At 48.1% G+C, this 24,039-nt stretch overlaps 3 protein-coding genes and 1 long non-coding RNA gene across 7 annotated transcripts; 3 read left to right on the top strand and 1 right to left on the bottom strand.

The window, feature by feature from the left end:
* The first annotated feature begins 42 nt into the window (after positions 1–42).
* LOC120682210 (actin-related protein 2/3 complex subunit 2B-like) lies at positions 43–3,533 on the top strand. The gene is made up of 7 exons (XM_039964011.1): positions 43–487; positions 788–854; positions 946–1,156; positions 1,246–1,391; positions 1,491–1,695; positions 1,814–2,017; positions 2,938–3,533. The coding sequence occupies exons 1-7, from the start codon at positions 402–404 to the stop codon at positions 3,183–3,185; spliced, it is 1,167 nt and encodes a 388-aa protein (XP_039819945.1). The 5' UTR covers positions 43–401; the 3' UTR covers positions 3,186–3,533.
* A 3,272-nt stretch (positions 3,534–6,805) lies between these two features.
* LOC120682921 lies at positions 6,806–18,182 on the bottom strand. 4 transcript variants are annotated; one of them, XR_005678648.1, is made up of 6 exons: positions 17,716–18,182; positions 17,007–17,056; positions 9,926–10,168; positions 9,569–9,786; positions 9,308–9,406; positions 6,806–7,034 (listed from the first exon to the last, which is right to left on the bottom strand). It is a non-coding gene; the product is annotated as an uncharacterized LOC120682921 (long non-coding RNA). The 4 variants fall into 4 exon arrangements; XR_005678650.1 differs by lacking the exon at positions 6,806–7,034 and having other exon boundaries at positions 9,137–9,406; positions 17,716–17,880; positions 17,982–18,182; XR_005678649.1 differs by lacking the exon at positions 6,806–7,034 and having other exon boundaries at positions 9,137–9,406; positions 17,007–17,086.
* Positions 8,457–17,635, top strand: LOC120682920 (very-long-chain aldehyde decarbonylase GL1-7-like). The gene is made up of 10 exons (XM_039964935.1): positions 8,457–8,607; positions 9,566–9,789; positions 9,938–10,170; positions 10,745–10,964; positions 11,192–11,573; positions 11,646–11,753; positions 16,145–16,345; positions 16,450–16,548; positions 16,893–17,063; positions 17,222–17,635. Exons 1-10 carry the CDS (start codon positions 8,548–8,550, stop codon positions 17,381–17,383), a joined length of 1,860 nt encoding a protein of 619 aa, XP_039820869.1. The 5' UTR covers positions 8,457–8,547; the 3' UTR covers positions 17,384–17,635.
* A 554-nt stretch (positions 18,183–18,736) lies between the features above and the next one.
* Positions 18,737–22,921, top strand: LOC120683527. The gene is made up of 7 exons (XM_039965604.1): positions 18,737–18,918; positions 19,009–19,325; positions 19,747–19,926; positions 20,017–20,613; positions 21,172–21,535; positions 21,623–21,799; positions 22,732–22,921. Exons 1-6 carry the CDS (start codon positions 18,814–18,816, stop codon positions 21,695–21,697), a joined length of 1,638 nt encoding a protein of 545 aa, XP_039821538.1. The 5' UTR covers positions 18,737–18,813; the 3' UTR covers positions 21,698–21,799; positions 22,732–22,921.
* The last annotated feature ends 1,118 nt before the right edge of the window (positions 22,922–24,039 follow it).

Here is a 24,039-nt window from a genome sequence, read left to right as displayed (position 1 = left end):
TTAGGGGGGAAAGGATCACCAGGTGGATATCATCTTTACTGCCTGTTTCAGATCCAACTCTTGCCACCGTTCAAGAATTTCCATATTCAGCTGTGCAGTTTGTCATCCGCAGCTTCAGCAATGGGAGAAGCCTGAAATGATTGTGGAGTGCATTGGAAACAAAGCAATCGGGATGGCTGAGCTCAGGAGGTTGCTTCAGAAGCAGTTCAACAGCAACAGCCAGGAGAGGTCCCCGTCATACAATATAGTCTCACCAGTCATGCAGTCACCAGTGTCCTCTCCCTGATGTCTCAGGAATTTGTTTTTCGTCCACCAGACCATGATCCTGATAGCAAAGCGACACATGTACCTCTCCCTTCTCCTTTCCCTTTTATTTGATCTTTTAAAGGAGCTGCACCTGGATGCTAAGCACTGACGGTACCAGCACCATGGCGTTCTTCAGCAGCGGATCACAGGCGCTGGTTGAAATCCTGACGAGAATGCAGAGGTGAGTTGCAGTTTGTTACTCTCTTGTAACTTTCCTGTAAAAACCAATGTGAATTGTGATGGGTAGCCGAGTAGTTCTTTCTAGCCATGATTATTCTGCACTGATCTGCAGAACAATCTTGAAATCCCTGGACCTCGAAAATCTGCCCTGCTAACGCAATCCGAAAGGGAATTACTTGTTTTGAGACAACTTCCATGAGTTTGATACACCATCACTGCTAGAGTTGTGCTGCTCCTACATACATCCAGACATCATCCTCGCATCACATACAAACTGTCCCATGGTTTTTTTTTGTTGCAGTGCTGAAAGACCAATGCCTGTTGATCACACCTTCTTCGAGTTTGGATCGATCCGATACCATGTGGAGGTAATACCGTTTCCAAGCACCTTCGATGAAGAAACACATGGAACTATGGAAGCCACGAGAAAACCATCATGCATCTGCAAAAACGTTGCAGGCTTCAGCGTCGGATCCCGAGAACGTGTACCTGTCGATATCGACGCCATCTCTTTCCCACGAGGCTTCACCCTCCTCCAGCGGCTTGCCCGAAGCCACTCTGCAGGAGACGAGGAAGGCGTACCACAAGTTCGCGGAGGTCGTCGAGCCGCCCCGAGAAGGGTACGTCCTGACGCTGAAACTGAACTTCTCCGCCCTCGCCCGACCCAAAGGTACGAACAGCTCAACACTCCTCTTCCAAGTTCCAATTGTTTTGGAACTCCAATCCATTGCATTGCGTGCTCTTGGAGCTTCTGCACAGATCGCGTGAAGGCCATCAACCAGGTGTCGCTGCTGCAATCCGTGGTGCTGAGCTCGCAGCTCAGGGACATGCTGGGGAGCCTCGGCCCGTCCGGCACGATGAAGCTCGTGTACAGCCAAAGTGAGCCCTTCTTCGTCAGCAAGACGGTACGTATCACTCCTTCCTTGCAACGCAGAAACAAAAATTAATCTTCAGAAAAGCAAAGGATCTCAATTCTCAGCATCGTGTTTGCTCATGCCCTGCAGGCCGAGAGGATACACGCCATCTTCCCGATGCGTTTCAGGGACGACACCGACCTGGCCATCGCGACCTCCTTCTTCCAGGAGCTGCAGGACCTCGGGAACTCGTTCGCCAGGGCGCCCAAGTGCAGCTGGTCGCCGATCCCGCCGCCGGAGCTGCGCGGCGAGCACGTGCACCGCCTCACCACCAACGGCGGCTTCGTGTCCTTCGGTACGTCGTGATTCGTGAACGCCCCGGCGGCCGCTGCCGGCGCCTCCTCCTCCTCCCAAGCGGTAGCTGTGGTGGGCTTGTTTGGCTCCGGTCTCATGCTTCTTGGGCCCCCACGCAGGCGTTGTGTCGCGGCACGTGAGGGGGAAGAAGCGGGCCGCCAAGACGGCATGGATCCTGCTCAACTTCCAGGCCTACGTCAAGTACCACATCAAGTGCACCCGGAGCCACATCCAGAGCCGGATGCGGCAGCGGCTGGAGGCCCTGACGGAGGTGATCCAGGACGCGAGCCTACGAGGGAACCACGACAAGACCAGATCACAGGGTAAACCGCTCCCCCTCCCCTCCCCTCCCCTCCCAAGCATTTCTTTCTTGCTAGTAATTGGGAAAATGAGGCAACTGTTGCGAGTCCTGTTGGTTGCGGGTACTCACAAGTTCCAGTTCCAGACGCCAATGAAAAAGTGCCGCATGATTGCTGCTTGCAAACCCAGATTTGCAGATGCAAGCTACTTTCCTCGAACCGTACAAGGTTCGATTGGCTGAGCCAACAGCAACCTTTCCGAACGTGCAGTTGCCGACCGCATCAAATGGAACGGCACAGCATCATGGAACCATGGTGGCCAAATTTGCCAGTTTCCTTCTTGCTTTCTTGTATAAAATTTCGTTTCAAAAAAAATATTTCTTTACATTATAAATTGGTTGTTGCTATTTGCTTCTATAACAAATTTTCGGTTTAACTGAATAAGTAAAAAAACTGGCCTCTTCTCTTCGTCTCGGATCCATGGATCTAGACTACGTCGAATAATGAATTCAATAATTAAAAAAACTAAGAGGTGGATGTTTTTCTTGATCTTGATATTCTTATTCTTATTAAATTGTGGTAAAGTATTCTAATCCAATAAGGATTTCACGGCCGAATATTTGCTCTTTCCTATTTCCTTAGATCTATTCTGGCTGTATGGTAGTTCCATTTCAGTTGGAATTAGCCCATAGGAGAAAATTAAGGGGCAGTGGTTCGTTGTGAGTCCATTCCATATGAGTTTTGGAGGGATGAATTTATTTCCTCTTGTTTATTACTAATTATATGCATGCGAGGAATAATGTGGTGATGGTCTAATCCATTCCCATTCTCAACCAAATAATAGAAATGTGAGAAATGAGATGACAATATACCACCTTACTCCTCAAACCAAAACAACCGAAAAGCGGCGCATTTCACCACAATTTTCTTTGGTTATTTTGCAGCGGTGGTGAAGAAGAGGAGCAAGAGACGGCTGATCAGCTTCACCAAGGCCAACGCGAAGCTGCAGAAGGGTTTCAGGGCCATTCTGGACAAGATCAAGCGGCTGCGGCTCAGGATCAGGGTGAAGGGTCTGGACCGGCTCCGGCGGCAGTGCCAGTGCTTCGCCGTGCCCAAGCTCCCCGTGCCGCCACGCAGGAAGGAGCAGAGATACCACAAGCTAGCATCAGTGAAATCTAGGGAGCAAGGCTAAGCGTGATGGCTCATGCGATCGAGCACGACATTTTCTTCAGATAAGAAGGCGACAACTGCCTCGATGGGGAAGCGCTGCACATACGCGTCGAAGTTTGATTTGTTGTCATACAAGGAATTGCTTGTTTGCCTGACAACGCTAGACGCACTGATGGTAATGGGTATCTGTCCTCGAAGGCTCGAATGTTGTTGCATCCGCACTGATTTATTGTGCATGTGCCTTGAGAAGTTCAGAGTGTGATCCGTCCATGTCTGATCCATGCTTTGGGCATTTGGCAGATCAGAGTAGCCTGTGATGTAACCACAAAAGCAATTTCCTTTGTTATTCGTTGTTCAAAGAGCTTTTGGATTTTTTTCCTCTCTAAAAAAAAGTTAGAACAGATGCAAAAAAAGTTAGAACAGATGCTAATAAATTTAGGCAGTGACGCCATATTTACCTCATCGATGTGACGGAACCGCCAAATTAAAACTCTAATTAAGCGTAATGGCCGTCATTTGAACACATCAGGCACATTCGTTTAATGGCTTAATTTGGCGATCCTTTTTCAACCCACGGCCCGATCGAAACAACACCGGTAGTCCCACGCGAAGGCGGGCGCAGATGGTACAGCACGACAAAATACTTGAAAATACAACAACTCGACACAAGGTAATACATAACTTTTACAAACCCAGTGAAAATACCATAGTTTTACAATCCGAGTTCAAATATACCATGACTTACATAATTTACAAAGATTACATAATGTTCAAACTTTACAATAACGAAACAAGTTCAAAGAAAAGAACCTGCAACTAAACTAACTCCCTGGTTCAGGTCCAACACAACCGGTCACATCGGTTCCCAACACCGGACAGACCGGTGCCCCTCGGCCTACACTAACCACTGTTCAAATACAATAGTTTTCCAAACTGAGTTCAAATATACACTATCTTACATACTTTACAAGTTTTACAATAGATGTAACCAAAGTTCGATAAGAAAGGACCTACACTTTACTAACTACTCTAGTTTAGATTCTGTTCAACCGGTCAGACCGGTTCTCTCAACCGGTCAGACCGGTTACCCATGACCTGCCCAAGACCACCGGTTAGACCGGTACCTCCTACCGGTCAGACCGGTCCAAGCAAAACAGAGGGGCTGCACACTCTGCCCTCAAGTGTGCAACCCGTCGCCTTCCTATCCTACTGGTCTCGATCCACCACTTCCCACCCCTCTGCATCTCGGTGGATGAACTTGGCACAGCAAGGGCAGAAGTCGACATCGGGGTGTTCTGAAATATATTTTTGGGTGGCAACAAACCCTGAGCAACTAATACTCCGCAAGACTTACCCGACCAGTGAGTATACTTAGCCCACATACCTAGACATGCAAGACATTTGGCTGGTGGTTTATATTGCAGAAAAAGCAACTAAAATAATTCCTTAATTTCAACTTTTAACTCCATATTCTATATGTTTAAACCATCAACTAGTAATTGCATCTTCTAAGCAACCATAGCAAACATTGAATATTAATTCAGGATAAATAATTCCAACCATCACTTATATTCTATAAAGCATTACTACGATGCGGTGCTGCGATCAAGGTGCTCATATCCGAGAGCAACTGACGGCGAATCGATTCGATTTAACCTTGCAAGGTGGACTTAACCAACACGGCACGCAAAAGCCCCGTCGAACCCTACGAGCCAACCCTTCCACTCTCCGCCTCGAACTACAGAACCGCCCCACCTACATATAGTCAGCCGAGCTCAACGAGAGACCACCAAAAGTAAATACATGCATCCCCAATTCTCCGCGACTACTCGACTCGCCCTAAGGGGTGGTGATGAAGTTCTGTACTTTCGAAGCAGGGCAGTACTAGGCTTACTGGTTTCGACTACATCCTACTCCCGGCATGTGGCTAGTACAATTCAAACTCAATCACAGGGCCAGACAACGAACGGTCCTTAACCGACACAGACGGGGCTAGCCTTTCCCCGCCCGGTCTCCATTTTCTTTTCCTTCTCCAACCTATTCCAATATTCCATATACTCAAAATAACGAGATATCATATATCTCGCGAGTGACCAGAAATCACTCGACTTCTACCGAGATTTTATTAAGCATAGCATTTCTATCGTCCTATACATACTAGTATAACTCCAGAGAACCTAGGGATCATGCAACTAGAGTTCTAAATAATTCCTAAACCTAATGCACAAGTAATAGAAACATGTATAGGTGTCATAAATTTGAAATAATAGGACATGCACCAGGGCTTGCCTTCGGGCTGCTGCTCATAGCTAAGGTCAACTGGGCCTTGGGCCGAGTCCTTGTGAACCTCTTGCTTGGCTTGCTCCGGCTGCTCCTGGGGCTCCGCAATCACCTCGTACATAACCTCCTCTACGGTGGTTGCTACACATATGCATATGATATGAGAAATGAAATTATGACTTGTAATGATAAATTAGTCATTGAACGAGTATAAGTACTAATAATCTACATAAAAATATACCCATACTAGTTGACAATATTTCCAGAGATCCGGAATATCCGGACCACTATCCGGAGTGTCCGGACCCCCCAAGTCCGGAGTTTCCGGGCCTATACCCGGAGTTCCCCCCGGAGTGTCCCAAACCCGGAGTATCCGGGCTTATACCCGGAGTTTCGCCCGGAGTGTTCCAAACCCGGAGTATCCGGACCCCAACCGGTCAAACCATACCGGTCACAACTTTCTGCCCAGCCCGAGCTAGGGCATCGCCCAAACGATGATGGGATCCGCTTAAGTGATGCAAAAAGAGATTATTGACCCGAGGAAACCCTTCTAAACATCCCCAAAAGACGGATTGAACTAGTACAAGCTAGAAGGAAGGTTCCCCACGCCGGTTGGAAGCTTCTATGGCTTTGGGGTCGAGTTGGGATGGGGGATTTGGAGGTTAGGGCTTGGGGGAGAGGCAGTACAAGGTGAGGGAGTGAGAGGAAGAGAGGAAACGGGGAGGGAGTGAAAGTGAGCTGCTGAGAGAGAGAAATAGAGTGTTTATTATATTTGTGGGACTCTGATGATCAAATTAGGGGAAATAGAAACTCTACGCCCGGAGTATCCGGGCCAATGGCCGGAGTATCCCGGCAGGATGTTACAATCGAGTTCATGAAATAATCTAAATACTTGAAACGAAGTCAAAATACAGAATGGGGGAAAACAGCCACGCTCCTCGGTTCTTGTTTGAAGTAAGTGTTCATCTATCGGTACACAAGACTAAATACCGTTATCATGGTTGACATGTGTAATTTCCTGGAAGTGGCCGAACGCCTGGTTCCTTAAGCTTCCGCCGACGAACTGTGAGTTCGTATACATCATTTTGTTTGTTTGTTTTGAGGGCTGTAAGTTCTTCCACTTTGACTTGACCATCTCCTTGGTCTGGCTTATAGATATTCTTTTTCTTTGAACAGAAGGCGTAACGAAATTCTTGGCAACATGATGCTCCTTTTTTTTTATTTCGCGCTAAGGCCGTGTTTGGATGGAGGTGAAAAATATTCCACGAAAGTTTTCGGCATGATAATGTAGCAGTACTGTAGCTAATGGAACCTTTGACTGCACAATTAGAGGATGATTAGAGAAATGTTACTGTAGCATTACTGTTACAATCATGAATTAATTAGACTCATTAGATTCGGCTTGAAAAATTGCACCTATCTGTGAAATTTTTTTGCAAATAGACTTTATTTAGTACGTCATGCATGCAAGATTTCCTAGGTGAAAAATTTTTCACCTGCGAACCAAACACGGTCCTGATCCATTTGCTTCACTCTTCTCCACCGTACTAGGAAAGCCTTCTCCATTCTCCAACCAGAGGGTTCATCAAATCTCAAAAAAAAAAAAAAACAGAGGGTTCATCAGCAAGCAAGAACATTTGGTGTGGCGTGGTCACAGTCGTACTGTGCAGGCATGAAGTGCCCATGTGCTGACATCACAAACTTGTGCTACTGATATAGTACTACAGTACTACTACTACTACTACAAAATGTAATCTGATGGCAACGAATCGCATGTTTCCATAAATCTTTTTTTTTTCGCATGCTGGTCTCCTAATAATGCTTCTCTTATCCCACGCCATGGACTGAGATTTTTGCGAAGAAACAATTACAGCTGGGTAACTCACACCCGGACGTTTTCCTCAGAGTCCAAGAAAATTTTTCTTGCCCTTTGTTCACCGTGCACATTGGATATAGCATCTTAGCTTTAATACATGAACGGTAGAAATATGCAGGGACGCTTTTGTTATTTCCAGGCAGCAACGATGACTTGCAGGTTGTTTCCTCATGCAACTGGCTCAACGCCTAAAGAGTCTGATTAAAAAAACGCCTAAAGAGTCTGATGAAGGAAACGCCTAAGGAGTCAACATGATACATGGATATCTCAAGTAAAACAAGTGTTGCTGTGACCAAAGAGTCAACAGGTAAGTGCTTACATGCAAGTATAGACGACCAATTAAGTAATCCACACAATGCAGAATGTGTTCACCCAACGAATAAACAACGGCCTAACGCTAACAAATCATTATACACGAAGGGCAGGCCTGGTGCAGCGGTAGAGCCTACCGTTTGTAATCGGAAGGTCCCAGCCTCCCAGGTTCGAGCCCCAGCCTCTGCACAACCCTTTCCTAAACCCCGCGTAGTGCGGGAAGCCTATGGCACTAGGTACGCCCTTTACTAGTTCTGCTCCCATTCCTTTTGTTAAATTTCCAAAGCTATACCTAGTACAAAAGCCCATTTCTTTTGTTAAATTTCCAAAGGTGTAGTGCAAAAGCCCCATATGGAGACAGCCAGACAGGCCAAGAAATTTTTGGGAATTCCACGCACAACTTTCTTTTGCAGGATAGCCCAACCTCCTGGAAACTGAATTACAGGTCTAATTTGTATTTATGTCTTATAATTTAATAAGTTATACAGAGAGGACTTGACAGTTTGCAAGGTAAATAGATGGCCTGCGAGGCTTTAGCTGCATGAAATTCTTAGTAATATACTACATATCAAGGCGATACTATTTTTTAGATCATTCCTGGTTAACTAACATGAGAATAGGTCTAACAATTGAATTTCAAGTTGTAGGTATTAACACTTCTCTGTAACAATATCCTTTTGTGTGATAACCTATAACGATTTTCCCACAGGGTCATTGATAAAAATGAAGAATAGAAGAGTCTTAGGGGTTTCTGAAAACATATACCAATGGAGGTCTTTTCTGCAATGTCCAACTGTCCATGCATATAAAATGCAAGGGGAGCTTGAAGCGCTTACCAAGTTAGCAGAGTTAGCTGAGGGAGAGTCGGAGGGAGCTGCTTATCCCAGGAAGAAAGGAAGGTCTCCTTCCAATCGCCATGGCAGCACGGCCAGGCCCTTTGACTGAATGGCCATGGCAATGGATGGGCAACTTCAAGGTATGCAAATTGCCAACAGATCCATGCTGTCTTCCCTACACTGTTTCTCTTTCAGATGTTTTGACTGTTTTGGGTTTAGAATTTGGACATGGGAGATAGTGTTCCTGTTCTTAAGCTAATGATATAGCCACAATGATCGAGAAGACAATCGAATAGAAAAATTAAAGAAAAAAAAATAAACTGCTTGACGGTTGCCCTATGATCGAGAGGTTGAGCTGAGATTGAGATTCTGTATCAAAGTGTTAAAATATAGCTAGAAATGGAGGGCGTTCACATTTAGTTGGCAGCGATGCAACAGATGATAATTGCAGTGAACTATCAGAGAATCATGCTGTTCATCCAACAAATGCAATTCATTCATTCTAACATGCTACAAAGCAGGGTATATGCGCATAAGAAAATATTTTCCAGATATTGATTTTGTTCCTGTGTGCTATCTGTGAGTTCCGATAATCTCTTTGAGCTTAGTTGTAACATGATTTCGGTTTAGAGTATTCCTTTTGCAAGGCATTATCTCACTTTCATAAAATGGTGCAGAAAATGATGCAACTTTATCATGATGCTGATTAGGTCACCGCTGGCTACTTTCACAGTGGAGTAATAACATGTACCAATAATAGCACAATGCTAAAAGTGAAAATAAATGCTCAGCAGGAGCATCACGTCCTAGAGCTTTAGGTTGCTTGTGCAGAGTACTGACCTTCTGCTAAAATTAATCAGCTCACATTGGCCTGATGACGCCCGAACTTTTTATTGTATCAACTCTGAATCACTTGTGGCAGTCAGTACATATCAATGACTGCATAAAAAATTGAATTCAGCCGGTTGAACTGACATGCAGCCTTCAGGCTACACCAATAACTTCAGAAGGACCAAAAGATCTAAAACACCTTTACAGACAAGCATTCATTTCACTTAATGGTATCAGAACTCATACAATGTTTATGATGACGCACAGTACCTGGTCCTGGCACCTGCAGTGCTGCACACTGCCCGCAGGGTGGCCACCAAGGGGTGGGGAGACCTTGACCCAGCATATGTCGTCATGCTACCAGCACTGCTGCTAAGGATGATCCACAACCAAATCTGGATCAGCTTGTCTCGCTATCAGATGGCTCGCAGGAAGAACGTGATTGTTGACCGTAGTATTGAGTTCGAGCAGGTGGACAGGGAGAGTTCCTGGTAAGTAGGATGCGCAATTGTTTATAAGTTCACAGGCATGGACATATCATATTAGCACGAAATTGTTGCATTGGCTAACTATAACAGGGCAACAGGCAGCATGCACATCTATATTGCAATAAAACACAGTCCTTACCGTTCTATACAGGGATGACCAAATCATCTTCAACGGGCTCGAGTTCTATCTAGCCTATGCGATGATCCCCAATGTCAGGCTCCTCCCGGTCTGGAGAACTGATGGGGCCATCATCACTGTGCTTCTTCACATGGGGCCTGTCGAGTTCCTCTACTACTGGTTCCATCGGGCTCTGCACCACCATTTCCTCTACTCTCGCTACCATTCACACCACCATGCCTCCATCGTCACAGAACCCATAACCTGTAAGTAACAGCAGTAGCAATCTGAGTTACTACAATAATGATTTCCCCATATTATCCTCCAAGTTTAGCACAAGAGGTAAAAAAGTAGTGAATCCTGCTCAACCTCATTATTACTTCAGGTGGCTCTACTCATGGAATCCCAGATATTTAAATAAGAATAAAGAGTGGCCATTTGAAGCAAGGCAAATTGTGTTGATAATTTTTATTGATTGTATTTTATATATAGACTCATTCACCGCAGCAGCCAAACTGATGAGAGAACAACTTGGTGCGGTGAGCATAATAATTTGAAAGAATAAATGCACCTAAGGAAAAAGAGAACGAAACTACTAGGGCAGTCCTCTGAAATCTCAAAGTGCAGTTATGACAAAAGGAATAAACTGCTGGTCCTTCCAGCAGCCAATCTACTTAAAATTTACCTATACACTTGTATCGCTTCAATACATCATTAAATGCTCATTATGTCCACAAAATGAGTGTTTATGTGTTACAGAAAGCATGACAATGCTATATTTTGCAGTGAATTGGCAATTGTCCTTCATTATTCTAACTCAATTTACTATATGATTGGCAGCTGTCATCCATCCATTTGCTGAACATGTGGTGTATTTCATGCTGTTCTCAATTCCGACATTAACACCCATTTTTATGGGCTGTGGTTCTGTCCTCAGTGTTGTCTTGTACATTGCGTACATCGACTTCATGAATAATATGGGGCACTGCAATTTTGAGCTGGTACCAAAATGGATCTTCAAAGCCTTCCCTCCTCTGAAGTATCTCATGTACACTCCATCGTAAGTATAATGTTTAACATGAAGCTGCAAATCTTATCAACTAGTACCAGGTGATAAGATTTGGAGTGCCTTGAATTCCCATTTGAATAGTGATTTATTTTAATTATTATATTCCTTTTTTTTTGGGTGGGGGGGTGTGTGTTCTTGACATGGGTTTATGTCAATACTTCATCAGTCATATAGCTTAACAGAACCATACCTATCAACCGTTTTGTTTTGTCCTACAGGTTTCACTCTCTCCATCACACTCAGTTCCGCACAAACTACTCATTGTTCATGCCATTCTATGACTACATGTACAACACCATGGACAAGTCAAGTGACGTGTTGTATGAGCAATCGCTGAAAGTCACAGACGAAACACCAGATCTGGTTCACCTGACACATATGACCACCTTGCAATCAACTTATCATCTTAGGATTGGGATTGCGTCCATTGCCTCCAAACCATCAGACAACCCTGTATGGTATAGCTGGATGATATGGCCTGTGGCGTGGCTGCCGATGGTATTGACATGGGTTTATGGATCTTCAGCTTTTGCCATTGAGAGACTCCAAATGAAGAAATTCAAGATGCAGACATGGACAATTCCAAGATACAACTTCCAAGTACTTTTTTCTATGCTTTATGATCAAATGCCTTGATCATTTGCAGTCTACTGACAGTTTCCTTACATGCAGTATGGCATGAATTGGGAAAGAGAATCTATTAACAGCTTGATCGAAAGGGCAATATTAGATGCTGATGAAAGGGGGGTTAAAGTGCTCAGTCTAGGACTGCTAAATCAGGCATGATAATCGAACTTGTCTTACATATTTATAGATTGACGTGTAAATACCTTCTACTGTGAAAAGGAAAATGCACAAATGCATATAAGGGAAACACTTGTAGGAACACAGTTCCTGTTTTTTCTGGAATCAAATAGAATCTTAAGCCAGAGTTTTGCACAATTTGGTGCACATTACACACAAATTGCTCATAAGAATTTCAAGTGAATTATTATGTTTGTCGTGGGGATTGTAGGGGTACCCACAGCCGGGTGGCGGAACGCACCCGCCTATTCCCAGAGGGTGTGTACTCGGGGAAGAACTAGGCGATGAGGCTGAATCTACGCTGGGATAAGGACTCAAGAACACACGATTTAGAGTGGTTCGGGCCGCCGGAGCGTAACACCCTACGTCCACTGTGAGATGTATTGTTCTTGGATGTGTGTATGAACCTATCCTCTGCTGGCCTTGGCTCTTGCTCAGCCTGAGGTTTTCTAGCGGCGTCCCCCCCTTTTATAGATCAAGGGGGAGCGGATACATAGGGCGTTGATGCCCCGACAGGTGGGCCCAACGTGACTGTGGCTACAGTGGTAGCGAATCTTTCCTCCGATATGCGCACTGCTGCTCTTCTGACTCAGGGGGGTCTTTTCTTGTCCCGACAGCTAGGCGCCCGTTGGAGTAGCGTAGCTTGCGGCGAGGCCTGCTGAGGCTATTACGTAGCGTCATAAAGGGCGAAGCCGAGCCGTCGTATCCATCTGTTACGGCAGACTGGCAGACGCGGCGTGGGCGGCGCCAGTGCCCCCACTACCTTGGTAATACGCGATCAATAGTGTCCCCTGGCTAGTCAAACGCCTCGGCTTCTGCTATATCAATGCGGACGTCCACCTACCGCAATGAATGCGAAGGTAGGTGGACCTCAATATGGAGACCAAGGGCCTCATACACGTGTCGGCCCCGGACCATCCTGAGGCGGGGCGTCGAAACCTTCCCTTGGAGAGGGGTCCGATTGCTATGCGGGGGGTCCGGGACCCTATGAGGGGTCCGGGACCCCGCGGGGGTCCGGACTCCTCGGGAGGTCCGGAGCCTCGGCTGCTTGCGCTTGAGCGCCTGTCTCTCCTGGGACACGTGGCGTCCCCGGACCTTCCCCGGCCGTGGATCGGGTCCGGACCATTGTCGGGAGGACAGGACTTCGGACCACAGGGGTCCGGCTGTTTGGTTGTAGTCAAGGATGACTACTAAGGCTCTTGCCTAGACACAGCAAGAGGGGGTACCCCAGTCCTGGGGTACAGACAGTGGCCCCCGGGCCCACCTCGGGAGAGGTACGAACCCGCGGGTGGGGCCACCACCGTGATGTGTTCCTATGCAACTTGATTGCGTTGGTGTGCTTTTGGAGAGTGCGGGCATCCCGGACCCCTGAGGCCGGTATGCCTGTTGCCAGGTTTAGGTACTAGAGCGCTCTCCATGGGGTGACGAAGGTGTAGGCATAGGGTACGGAACCAAGCTAAGCGGCTACACAGACCTCGGATCGCTCAGGGAGCCAGCACCACTTCCCGGACCCGGCTTTTGTCGACCGTGGCGAGCGGTCTCCGCCGGAGCGGGCCACCGGAGTGGACTTGTAGCGACCGTGGCGAGCGGTCTCCGCCGGAGCGGGCCACCGGAGTGGACTTGGAGCGACCGTGGCGAGCGGTCTCAGCCGGAGCGGGCCACCGGAGTGGACTTGGAGCGACCGTGGCGAGCGGTCTCCGCCGGAGCGGGCCACCGGAGTGGACTTGGAGCGACCGTGGCGAGCGGTCTCCGCCGGAGCGGGCCACCGGAGTGGACTTGGAGCGACCGTGGCGAGCGGTCTCCGCCGGAGCGGGCCACCGGAGTGGACTTGGAGCGACCGTGGCGAGCGGTCTCCGCCGGAGCGGGCCACCGGAGTGGACTTGGAGCGACCGTTGCTGACAATCCGATGAAGCTTGTTACCGGACCTCATAGTAAGGTGCAAAGAAACCAAGCCTTATACTAGAAGAGAGTCCGGGACCTCTAAAGACAGCAGTCTTGGATACTAGAGTACTTGTAACAGGGTAGTGAAGTACGTAAACTTTAGGGTACATTACCAGGCTAAGCCACGCGGAGCTTCTCTACCCCAGGATACAAATACCACTTCCCCAGAGCAGGTCCCTAGGGGTCCGGACCGCCTTCCAGCTAGAAGGGGTGTCTCCACCTGACCACAAGCCAGCAACTTAACTTGGATTGTTAGCAATAAGGGAAACTCCGGTCAAGAGAGAAGAATAGTTAAACCAAGGCGAATAGATGTAATCAGGGTGGAGCCTAGGTAAAACTGAAAAAGAGAGTCTCCTTTATTATTGTGGTTGTCACGGTATACATCGGAGGTCGGGATTACGAGGTCGGACCTCCACCGCTCCGGACCGCTTTTGCCTGTTTGTGTGATAGGGCCAGAGGTCGGGTTTACAAGGTCGGACCTTGACCGCTCTGGACACACACGTAGACGCCACGCTATTACAAAGGAGGAATTCTCTTAGTTTTTTCTTAGGAGTAACCTACGGCTGCATGCTATACAGCGTGTTCTTCGGAGGTGAAGGCGCCCTGGACGTGCTTGAACCGCATCATCCAGCATCACTTCGGGAGCTCGGGGGACCCCTTCTTGCCTAAGAGCTGTCACATGCTTACATGGCATGAGACAAATTCTTTGGCTTTGAATGGAAGAGGCCCCTCCCCCTGCTGTCGCCGTTGCCGATGGAAACCAGAGCGCTTGCGCAGCAGATGGACCGGCGCGACGCGTGGAGAAGTGCGGTCGTTCGCCGGCTTGTTCTTGGTGCTAGCGCCAGGGGCCCCCGCACGAGGAGGCGGGGTCCTGTCTGCAGCAGCGCCGAGCAACGCTGAGGTGGATCTCCGGCGCTGGAGACGGCAGGACGACACGGTCAACTTCCTCCGGGATGGCCGTCGGCTCCAGGCTCCATGTTGAGAGAAAGCCTTGAGCCGACGCCATGCCACCGCAGAGGAGGCGTGGCCGTCGCTTGAGAGAAAACCTTGAGTCGACGTAGGGGCGGCAGCGCGCAGCGGCGCCTCCGCTGTGCGCTGCCACGCCGGCTCTGAGGTGTCGCAGTGGCGACGCACAGCAGGCGTCGCTGCCGTGCGCCGCCGCACCGAGGGCGTTGGAGCGCCGGTGCCATGGCATGTGAAGTGAGTGTGGCGCTGCCTTCCTTCATCTTCTCGCTCGTCGTTGCAGAGGATGAACACGGCCCAGAAGCCCGAAAATCCAGCCAACGCCTGTCTTCCCCACGGACGGCGCCAAAATGTCGTGGGGATTGTAGGGGTACCCACAGCCGGGTGGCGGAACGCACCCGCCTATTCCCAGAGGGTGTGTACTCGGGGAAGAACTAGGCGATGAGGCTGAATCTACGCTGGGATAAGGACTCAAGAACACACGATTTAGAGTGGTTCGGGCCGCCGGAGCGTAACACCCTACGTCCACTGTGAGATGTATTGTTCTTGGATGTGTGTATGAACCTATCCTCTGCTGGCCTTGGCTCTTGCTCAGCCTGAGGTTTTCTAGCGGCGTCCCCCCCTTTTATAGATCAAGGGGGAGCGGATACATAGGGCGTTGATGCCCCGACAGGTGGGCCCAACGTGACTGTGGCTACAGTGGTAGCGAATCTTTCCTCCGATATGCGCACTGCTGCTCTTCTGACTCAGGGGGGTCTTTTCTTGTCCCGACAGCTAGGCGCCCGTTGGAGTAGCGTAGCTTGCGGCGAGGCCTGCTGAGGCTATTACGTAGCGTCATAAAGGGCGAAGCCGAGCCGTCGTATCCATCTGTTACGGCAGACTGGCAGACGCGGCGTGGGCGGCGCCAGTGCCCCCACTACCTTGGTAATACGCGATCAATAGTGTCCCCTGGCTAGTCAAACGCCTCGGCTTCTGCTATATCAATGCGGACGTCCACCTACCGCAATGAATGCGAAGGTAGGTGGACCTCAATATGGAGACCAAGGGCCTCATACACGTGTCGGCCCCGGACCATCCTGAGGCGGGGCGTCGAAACCTTCCCTTGGAGAGGGGTCCGATTGCTATGCGGGGGGTCCGGGACCCTATGAGGGGTCCGGGACCCCGCGGGGGTCCGGACTCCTCGGGAGGTCCGGAGCCCCGGCTGCTTGCGCTTGAGCGCCTGTCTCTCCTGGGACACGTGGCGTCCCCGGACCTTCCCCGGCCGTGGATCGGGTCCGGACCATTGTCGGGAGGACAGGACTTCGGACCACAGGGGTCCGGCTGTTTGGTTGTAGTCAAGGATGACTACTAAGGCTCTTGCCTAGACACAGCAAGAGGGGGTACCCCAGTCCTGGGGTACCGACAATGTTGCTTTCATCCAAAGTTTACAAATGATCAAACTCTAATACTATTTGGCTTTCCAGGCAAAGACGCTTAATAGAAGCGGTGAACTATTTATACAAAAATATCCAAAACTAAGAGTGCGGCTTGTTGATGGAAGTGGTTTAGCAACTGCAGTGGTGCTCAAGAGCATCCCTTTAGGTACAAAGAAAGTTTTTCTTTCAGGAAGTACTTCCAAGGTTGCCCATGCAACAGCTACCGCCTTATGTGAGAAAGGTGTCCAGGTACATCTGACATTCTGCCGCTCTATTTGTCAAATGGGACGTTGTTACTATAATGTTATCCTTGATAATTTTCCAAAGCAATTGACCAACATAATTCTGTGCAGGTAATTATGAATCAAAAGAAGGAATATGACATGCTCAAGTCACGACTTCCAGAGCGGAGAACAGTCTACCTAAAATTCTCCAATAAAGACATACCTCAGGTAAATTATAAATAATAAAGGTAGAGAAAACAAAAATCCCTGGGAAGTGCTGTAGAGTGAGTATGCTTGGGGGTCTCATTAGTAGGGACATGGCAGGACAGTGTATACTGTACTGTAGACCTTTATAATAACTGACACAAATCTGGCTGTTAAAGGATTCTGCTATGCATGTACACTAAACCTGTATCACTCTAATGTTAGAAGATTTTGGACTACCATCTACTAACAGTTGACAAGATAACTACTACCAAAATCATTATAACATTAACTAGGATATGAATAACTAAAGGAACAAACATTCCAGCATGGAGAACATACTATTGACCGAACTTCCATTTTGACAGATCTGGATAGGAGATCACATAGATTATAAACAGCAACAAAGGGCACCAAAAGGAACAACGTTTGTTCCTACATCACAATTTCCGCTTAAGAAGATTCGTAAGGATTGCTCTTACTTGAGTACTCCTGCAATGAAGATCCCAGAGATGATGGAGAATGTTCACACCTGTGAGGTAATAGTGGTGGTTTATAGTACCTGTTCGTGTAAATTCTTTTAAGCTAAGCCAAAAATGTAAATTATTTAAGCTAAGAAAAAATGGCTTCATACTTTCTACATGAATAACTTTTCAAAGCCTAAAATTGATAATGCAATCTACACCATCATTCACAGAATTGGTTACCCAGAAGGGTCATGAGTGCTTGGCGCATTGCTGGAATACTGCATGCTCTAGAAGGTTGGGATATGCATGAGTGTGGTGACGATATGATGGGCATCGAGAAGACTTGGTCGGCAGCCATTAAAAACGGATTTGCTCCTCTTACGAAAGGTTGATTCTTCTGAATCATGGCAGACACCACTCAATAATGCAGCTTATTCAACTTTTATGCAAGGTCAAGTTTTGGTATCAAGAACCATCACATATGCTTAATTGGCTTGGTAGCCTCTTCAAACAGTGCTTGAAATGTAATCCTCCTAAAGGGAAGAATAAAATAAGGGACTGAACTCCAAACTTAGTATCAAAAGCTATGTATTCGGTTGTATGAATGCTACATATGTACTTTGAACTTTTATGTAGTATGCCAAGGCTTGCTAGTAAAATCATGTACCAGTCGTTTCCAGAAGAAGAAGAAGAAGAAGAAGAAGAAGAAGAAGAAGAATCATACTATGCTGGCTGCCAAAGCTTGGAATGTTACTTTGGCTACTTCCACAACCATTCGTGTAAGATTGGCACCAAACTCCAGTGTGCGGATCAAACCTCCAGCGACGCTCTCTAAAAGAGTAGGAGTATCTGAAACTGAAACCTGCTGCCACACACCTAACACAAGTTTCTAGATAGAAATGTCAAATGTGCAGGCATCAGAAATGACTCTTGACTTCTTTGCATTCCAAAATCGAACAAGAAATCCGTCCTCGGCAAGTAGGCAATTACCAGTTACCCGGGCATCAATGTCGGGTGAAGACATTACAAAGCAGTACGGTAACAGCGCAGTCAGCGGCGCGGAGACCTCCCCGCACCAGAGTTGCCTCCGTCTCTACTCTCGGTGGATGGCCCCGGCGGCGATTCGCCCGGTTCCTACTCCAGGACGCCAGAGCAAGAGGAACGGAGCGGGGGCGGGGCAGGCGTGATGGCGTCGGCCGTCACAGCCTCCGCGCGCGTGACGGCGTGAGCCGGTGGCATCAAGCCGGGGGGGGGTTGCCCTCAAAAAAAAAAAAAAACCAAGCCGGTGGGAGCGCTCGAGCCGGCGGAGTTGGGCAGTGCGGTTAGTTTGGGCCTCTGGGGCCGGACTCGCGGCCCAAACACCAAATTTTCAAGCTGAAAATTCGCATAAAAAGTTTCAGCATATAAAAAAAATTGAATAAAAAGTAGTTTCACCAGTCAGCACTCGCTTCGCTAGGCCCCAGTCCCCCACGAACCCTCATCTAGGGGTGGTAAAGGGTCCAATATTTTGAACTAAAAAAAATCTAAGGATCGGACTCTAAAAGGGCCGGATTCTAAACATATGTATTTTTGAACTAAAAATTTTAAAGACTTTATTAGACTGTGAAGAAATCATTAAAACCATGACCTATTACCACCCCTACTCTCACCCCCGCGCCCGACTCGGTGCCGCTGACCTGCGAGGCTAGCTTCAGGGGCGCCCTGGGTTGGTCTCCGCGGCAACGGTCACGCATCCAAAGCCACGCATCGACGCAAAACTCTTCAAATCCTCGAGACCCAGAATTAAATCCTCCTCCTGCCCGCACCCCCAGAGTCCGGATCCATGGGCTGCTTCCTCGCCTGCTTCGACGGCGACGGCGACCGCCGCCGCCGCTGCCAGAAGTCGCGGAGGCAGTCGCCGGCGAGGTCCCCGCCGCGGCCGATCCATGTGAGGGTTCTGACTGGCCGCCGTGGCAGTACGGGGGGGGGGGGGGGGGGCGGGATTCTGACTGGGCTTGGGGTTTTTTTTGTCGCGCAGCTCGCTGTGGTCCGCGAGGCGGCGGCGGCGGCGGATGTGGTGGTGAAGGAGGTGTCGCCGCCGTTGCGCGGGGCGAAGCCCTCGACGCTTGCGGCGGCCGCGGCGGATGAGGTAGTGAAGGAGGAGGCGGCGCCGTTGCGCGGGGCGAAGCCTTCGACGCTGGCGGAGGCCATGGAGGTCCCGGACGAGGTGGCTGGCGAGCCGCCCGCGGCGGATGTGGCGGCGAAGGAGGCGGCGCTGCCGGCTTTCCCGCCGCCTTCGGCTGCGGTGATCGCGGATGAGGCGGTCACCGACTCGAGCTCCGGCAATGAGCTGAGGTGCGTACGAGCTCCGTAGTTTTGTTTGCTCGCGCGAGTGAAACGGGATTCATGTCTGGGAGGAAGAGCGCTGCGGCTCTAGTGCTTGTTAAAATTCGTTGAGAGGAACTGGAGCTGTGCTGTCAGCAGTCGCTGCTGCTCGTGGGTGCCAACGCTCGGGATCAACTGCCTGCCCCCATATGCCAATCCTTTATGCACGTGTTTCCAGATTTTTGATAAATAGAATGCTATAAAGAAGAACTGGAGCTGTTTTTTGACTCAGGTGCAACGCTCATGCTGTTGGCTCTCACTTCTGCCCATGGGTTCCATTTCCTGAAGCTAGCAGCCTGGCCGCAGATGCCAGTGTCTTAATGCTTGTGCTTTCCAGATTTTGTAGTAATCTGCTTGTGGTACAGTACTTCTTACTCTGATTTGTTTGCAGGGAGTCAATTGAGCAAAAGGAGTCACCTGTGTGCTCTTTGCTGACAGAGAAGCAAGCCACACCACCACTCTCCCCTGTGAAATGTTCTCCTATCGTGACAGCAATTGTTTCCCCACAGGAATCAGTGGATTGTTTTCCTGTTGTGGCAGCAGTTGTTTCCACTCCTGATTCAGACCTCAGGTAGATGAAGGAACTATTGTACTTTTTATATGATTTATGATGCATCTTTGATGGCTATTAATAAGCCACGCCATCTTTCGCGATGTATAGGGAGGTGAGTGAACATGGCAGTCAGAGCAGTGGCAAGAAGAAAGTAACATTCAACATGAATGTCACAATATATGAAAATGCAGTCTTGCCTGATCAAGGTGAGGAACCACCAGAGGAAGATGAAAAACATGTGCAGAAGGCTGTTGTGCTCCCAGAAAATCACCGTTACCGGAATTGCTCTGACAGCGACGATGATGTTGAAGATGAGTACACTGAAGATGATGTCTATGGTGATGATAGCGATGAAGTGGAGGATGAATTTATGGACTGCAAGATTGATTTGGTTGAAGAGGAGGAAATGATAGCTGAAGATCACAAGCTTGAGTCTCACGAGTCTCTATTCTCACTGCCAATGTCTAATGATCAGCAGAATGACCAAGAAGCTATCAGTCCTGCACCCAAGAGCAGTGGTACCTCTCTAGAGGCAGAAAGCCCTCTAATTACGAGAAACAATCTTCGTGATAGAAGCCAGTGTGTTCATCCTTTGCTGAATCCGGTTCAGGATCTGTCACAGTGGAAGGCAGTTAAGAGTCTGAACACCCAAGCTGTATCAGGTAAAAAGTTGGACAAGGAGAATGTAAACCTAGTACCCGATGTAGGTGCAACTGTGCAAGAGGGATGGCAACGGGTACGAAATATCTGCGTACCCGTGGATACCAAACCCGACGGGCGCGGATACGGGTATGAGTTTGTGCCCGCGGGCACGGGCGCGGGTACAACTTTAAACCCAATGGATATCTGCAAACGGGTTTGAAAAATTGATACCCGAATCCGCAAACCCGCAAGCAATGACTCTTGTAATGTATTATGTATGAGACTAGTTCATTTAATTGCTAAGATTTATTTATTTCCTCACATAAATGGTGTTGACATGTTGTTTATTATGTTGTAATTTATTAGTGATGAGATATAGAGGTGCATTCATTGATATATTAATATTTATATGCTATTAAAAATGTGCTCGTATGCTTGATTTTCTAAAGCTTGCGGGTATACGGGCGTGCCCGCGAGTATGCCGGTATCCGCAGATAGCGGGTACGGGTATCGTTTCCTACCCGTTGCGGGTGCGGGTGCGGGCGCAGATTTTAGCACGCGGGTACGGGTTTATTAAGTGGATATCCGCGCGGATTTTACCTGTTGCCATTTTTATGCAAGACAGACAAGGATGAACCGTAGCATATCTGGCGAAAAAGAAGTTTCTGTGGACGCAAGCCTCTTTACCTGGTTGAATTCTTCTGAAAATTCAACCTTGGACAAGGCACAGAGCAAATCTCCATGTTCCATCTCAGTAAGCCGAGAGGAAAGACCTGTCCTGGGTGCTCTGACTGTTGATGACCTCAAGCAATCATCATCTGCATCAACTCCACAAAGGTCTCCAAGAAGTAACCGTGAGGAGGCTCCGATCTTGGGTACGGTCGGAAGTTACTGGCGTTGCACAGAGCAGGACAATGAGTATTGTTCTTCTAGATCTGACCCAGGAGCTAATGGAATACCCAATACAACAAGCAAGTACAGAGAGGTACGCTAAACATGCCCTGAGTCATACATTCCCCTGGAAGACTGGGACACTTTTGTGATATACTTGTCCTGTGGTGGATTGTTGCAGGATGAATGGGTGAACTGGCACTCGACTCCCTTCAATGTGAGGCTGGATAGAGCTATGAAAAAAACTTCTGCATGAACTGTTGCTGTTTATTCAAGTCTTGGAGGGATTGAATCTCCATTCAATGAGTGGTCACAAGAACTTCCCTGCTCTAAGCGCAGTCTTGCCCATACATGACACCAGGCCCGTCCCCATGGGCGTGCAGCCGGTTCGGTTGAACAGGGCCCCCAATTTGCAGGGGCCCCCAGATTAGTAGCTCATGAGGGTGGCTTGTCAATATTTGGCCCATGTCATTTGCTCTTGCATTAGGAGAACTTGTTCCGTCGCTCCTTTTCCGCGGCCGCAACGGCGCGAGCGTCTTCTCGCCTCGCACAATCTGGGCAGGGGCGCAGGGCGTCGGCGGCTGATTGCCTGCGGTTGCTGCGTGGGAGAGGCCCTCTGGACAGCTCCGCACCGTCCGCTGCTTGCTTCAAGAGACGCCTGCCGCTTGCTAATTGAGTGATCGATCGATCGTGTCGTCTGTTCCACTAATCCTTTAATTTTCCTGGTCGGCTAGAAGTTTGGATGTGTACGTGCTCAAACTAAACTTCCAGCCGTACCTGCTACAAGTCCAGGTATTATTTTCTTTTATTCATTTGATGGATGATGAGAATTTTTCACGCGTGCATCAATTGATCTAGGCATCTATTGTTTCAAGATCCAGGTCATATCTTCTGTAATCAGTCTAGCAAATATCACTCAGGTTCTCAAAAGCTTAGAAAAAATAAAGAATTGATAATTTAACTCAATCATATAGAAAGGAGTTATGGATAGGTTTATTATAAAAGAATTTAACTGTGATAGCACTTGAGAGTGATATGTTGGAGAAGATTGATTGAGTCTGTCATTGAAACTTTCATTTCAAGAAACACGAAAAGAAAGATGTTATTCAAGCAAAGATTATGCAATCTAAATTAAATAGGTATGACTTTTGATGATTTATATTGCTATGTAATATATTACACAATATATTGTACTATACGTGGAGAATGTGTCATTTTTTAGTTTATTTTGCTAGTCTAGTAGGTTTTATTTTCAACTTTCGTACAGGGCCCCCATTTGTGCCGGGACGGCTCCTCTATGTTTTGTCTAGTATTTTTCGTGTGCAAATACGATTGTGTTGTACTACATTGGAGTTGAGACTTGAGAGGTGCGTCTCTTGTTCATGCTGCCGGATATGTACGTGCTGGAGTCTTGGGTTTGTTTGCGTCTGTATATTTGCAAATGGCTGTACCGTTTGTGTTAACAAAATAATATTTTGGCCCTGGCTATTGAAAGTGATCGGGTGCTCTAGTCTAAGAGGGGGAGGGGGTGAATTACTAATAAAAACTTGACCTATGGCTCCAACTAGTTTGCACAAAACTTAAACTAAAACATGCTATCTAGAAGTGCAACTAGGTTGTTCTAGTGTGAAACCCATATCCCAAAAGAGTTTAGCAATCTATAGCCTTTCCTATCAAGAAACTATTCTATGAAAGTAAATGCACACAAATTGCTAGTATGAAATGCAGAAGCTTAATGAGCGGGATAGAATATAGCAAATTCTTGACGCGGGTGTTTATCCCGTGGTTCGGTTAGCCACAAAGTCACATCTACATCCACGTTGTTGTAGCACTCACTAAGAGCATTGCTACTCGGCCACCAAGTCTCTTCCGTGAACACAATCACGATCACCTTGGCCTCGGGTTCCACTAAGGAGCTTCTCCACAAAGGATGGGAGTCTCCACGTCCCCCGCACAAAGATGTCGTCGCCGCTCCACATCGAGTCGGAGGGTCGATGACGTTGCCGGCGAGCTTCAAAACTCCAAGGTGCCGGCGCACCAAACTCTTGTTTTGGTTCACTAAGGCTCAAGGTCTTGCAATCACACTCACTAAGAGCTAATCTAGCACTCACACTTTACAAAGCTAGTGCTAAAAGCTAAGGATATGATCAATGGGCTCTTGTATGGCTTGGAGGTGTTCTTGGATGTGTATGAGGTGTCTTGGGACTCCAGCAATCTTCAAATGGCCGGGGTGAGGCGTATATATAGGCCACCAAGTCTTGTAGCCGTTGCTCCAACGGTCAGCAAAATTCTGCGTACCATCGGATGAACCGATGCCTCTGGCAGGGGTAGCGTCGGTTCATCCGGTCACTCTAAGACGCGAAATAGCCGTTGAACTTCTGACTGCTGACACAGTGACCACGGTTGAACCGATGCTTGCCCGTCGGTTAAACCGGTCACTCACAGCCTTCTTCTCTTCTGCTGACGTCAATGCACCGACGCAATACTCTGATGCACCGTCGGTTGAACCGGTGCTGAAGAAACTTCTCCTGTGCACTTGACAGCGTTTCTGGTACACAGTACGCCCAATGCACCGATGCCTTATCTTGGACCATCGGT

This window comes from Panicum virgatum, chromosome 7N (assembly GCF_016808335.1).
Source record: "Panicum virgatum strain AP13 chromosome 7N, P.virgatum_v5, whole genome shotgun sequence".
In the NCBI taxonomy this organism is placed as follows: domain Eukaryota; kingdom Viridiplantae; phylum Streptophyta; class Magnoliopsida; order Poales; family Poaceae; genus Panicum; species Panicum virgatum.
This window is presented reverse-complemented; position numbering and strand designations above follow the sequence as displayed.

What these genes read in the sequence shown, in the direction of transcription:
- LOC120682920 (XM_039964935.1), top strand. Translation starts at nt 8,548, where the DNA reads ATGGCAGCACGGCCAGGCCCTTTGACTGAATGGCCATGGCAATGGATG. An exon ending in AATGGATGGGCAACTTCAAG is followed by an intron (nt 8,608 to 9,565) that starts GTATGCAAATTG and finishes GATGACGCACAG; the next exon opens with TACCTGGTCCTGGCACCTGC. An exon ending in GTCTAGGACTGCTAAATCAG is followed by an intron (nt 11,754 to 16,144) that starts GCATGATAATCG and finishes TTGGCTTTCCAG; the next exon opens with GCAAAGACGCTTAATAGAAG.
- LOC120682210 (XM_039964011.1), top strand. Translation starts at nt 402, where the DNA reads ATGCTAAGCACTGACGGTACCAGCACCATGGCGTTCTTCAGCAGCGGA. An exon ending in CGCCCTCGCCCGACCCAAAG is followed by an intron (nt 1,157 to 1,245) that starts GTACGAACAGCT and finishes GCTTCTGCACAG; the next exon opens with ATCGCGTGAAGGCCATCAAC. An exon ending in CGACAAGACCAGATCACAGG is followed by an intron (nt 2,018 to 2,937) that starts GTAAACCGCTCC and finishes GTTATTTTGCAG; the next exon opens with CGGTGGTGAAGAAGAGGAGC.
- LOC120683527 (XM_039965604.1), top strand. Translation starts at nt 18,814, where the DNA reads ATGGGCTGCTTCCTCGCCTGCTTCGACGGCGACGGCGACCGCCGCCGC. An exon ending in CCCCGCCGCGGCCGATCCAT is followed by an intron (nt 18,919 to 19,008) that starts GTGAGGGTTCTG and finishes TTTGTCGCGCAG; the next exon opens with CTCGCTGTGGTCCGCGAGGC. An exon ending in CAACAAGCAAGTACAGAGAG is followed by an intron (nt 21,536 to 21,622) that starts GTACGCTAAACA and finishes GGATTGTTGCAG; the next exon opens with GATGAATGGGTGAACTGGCA.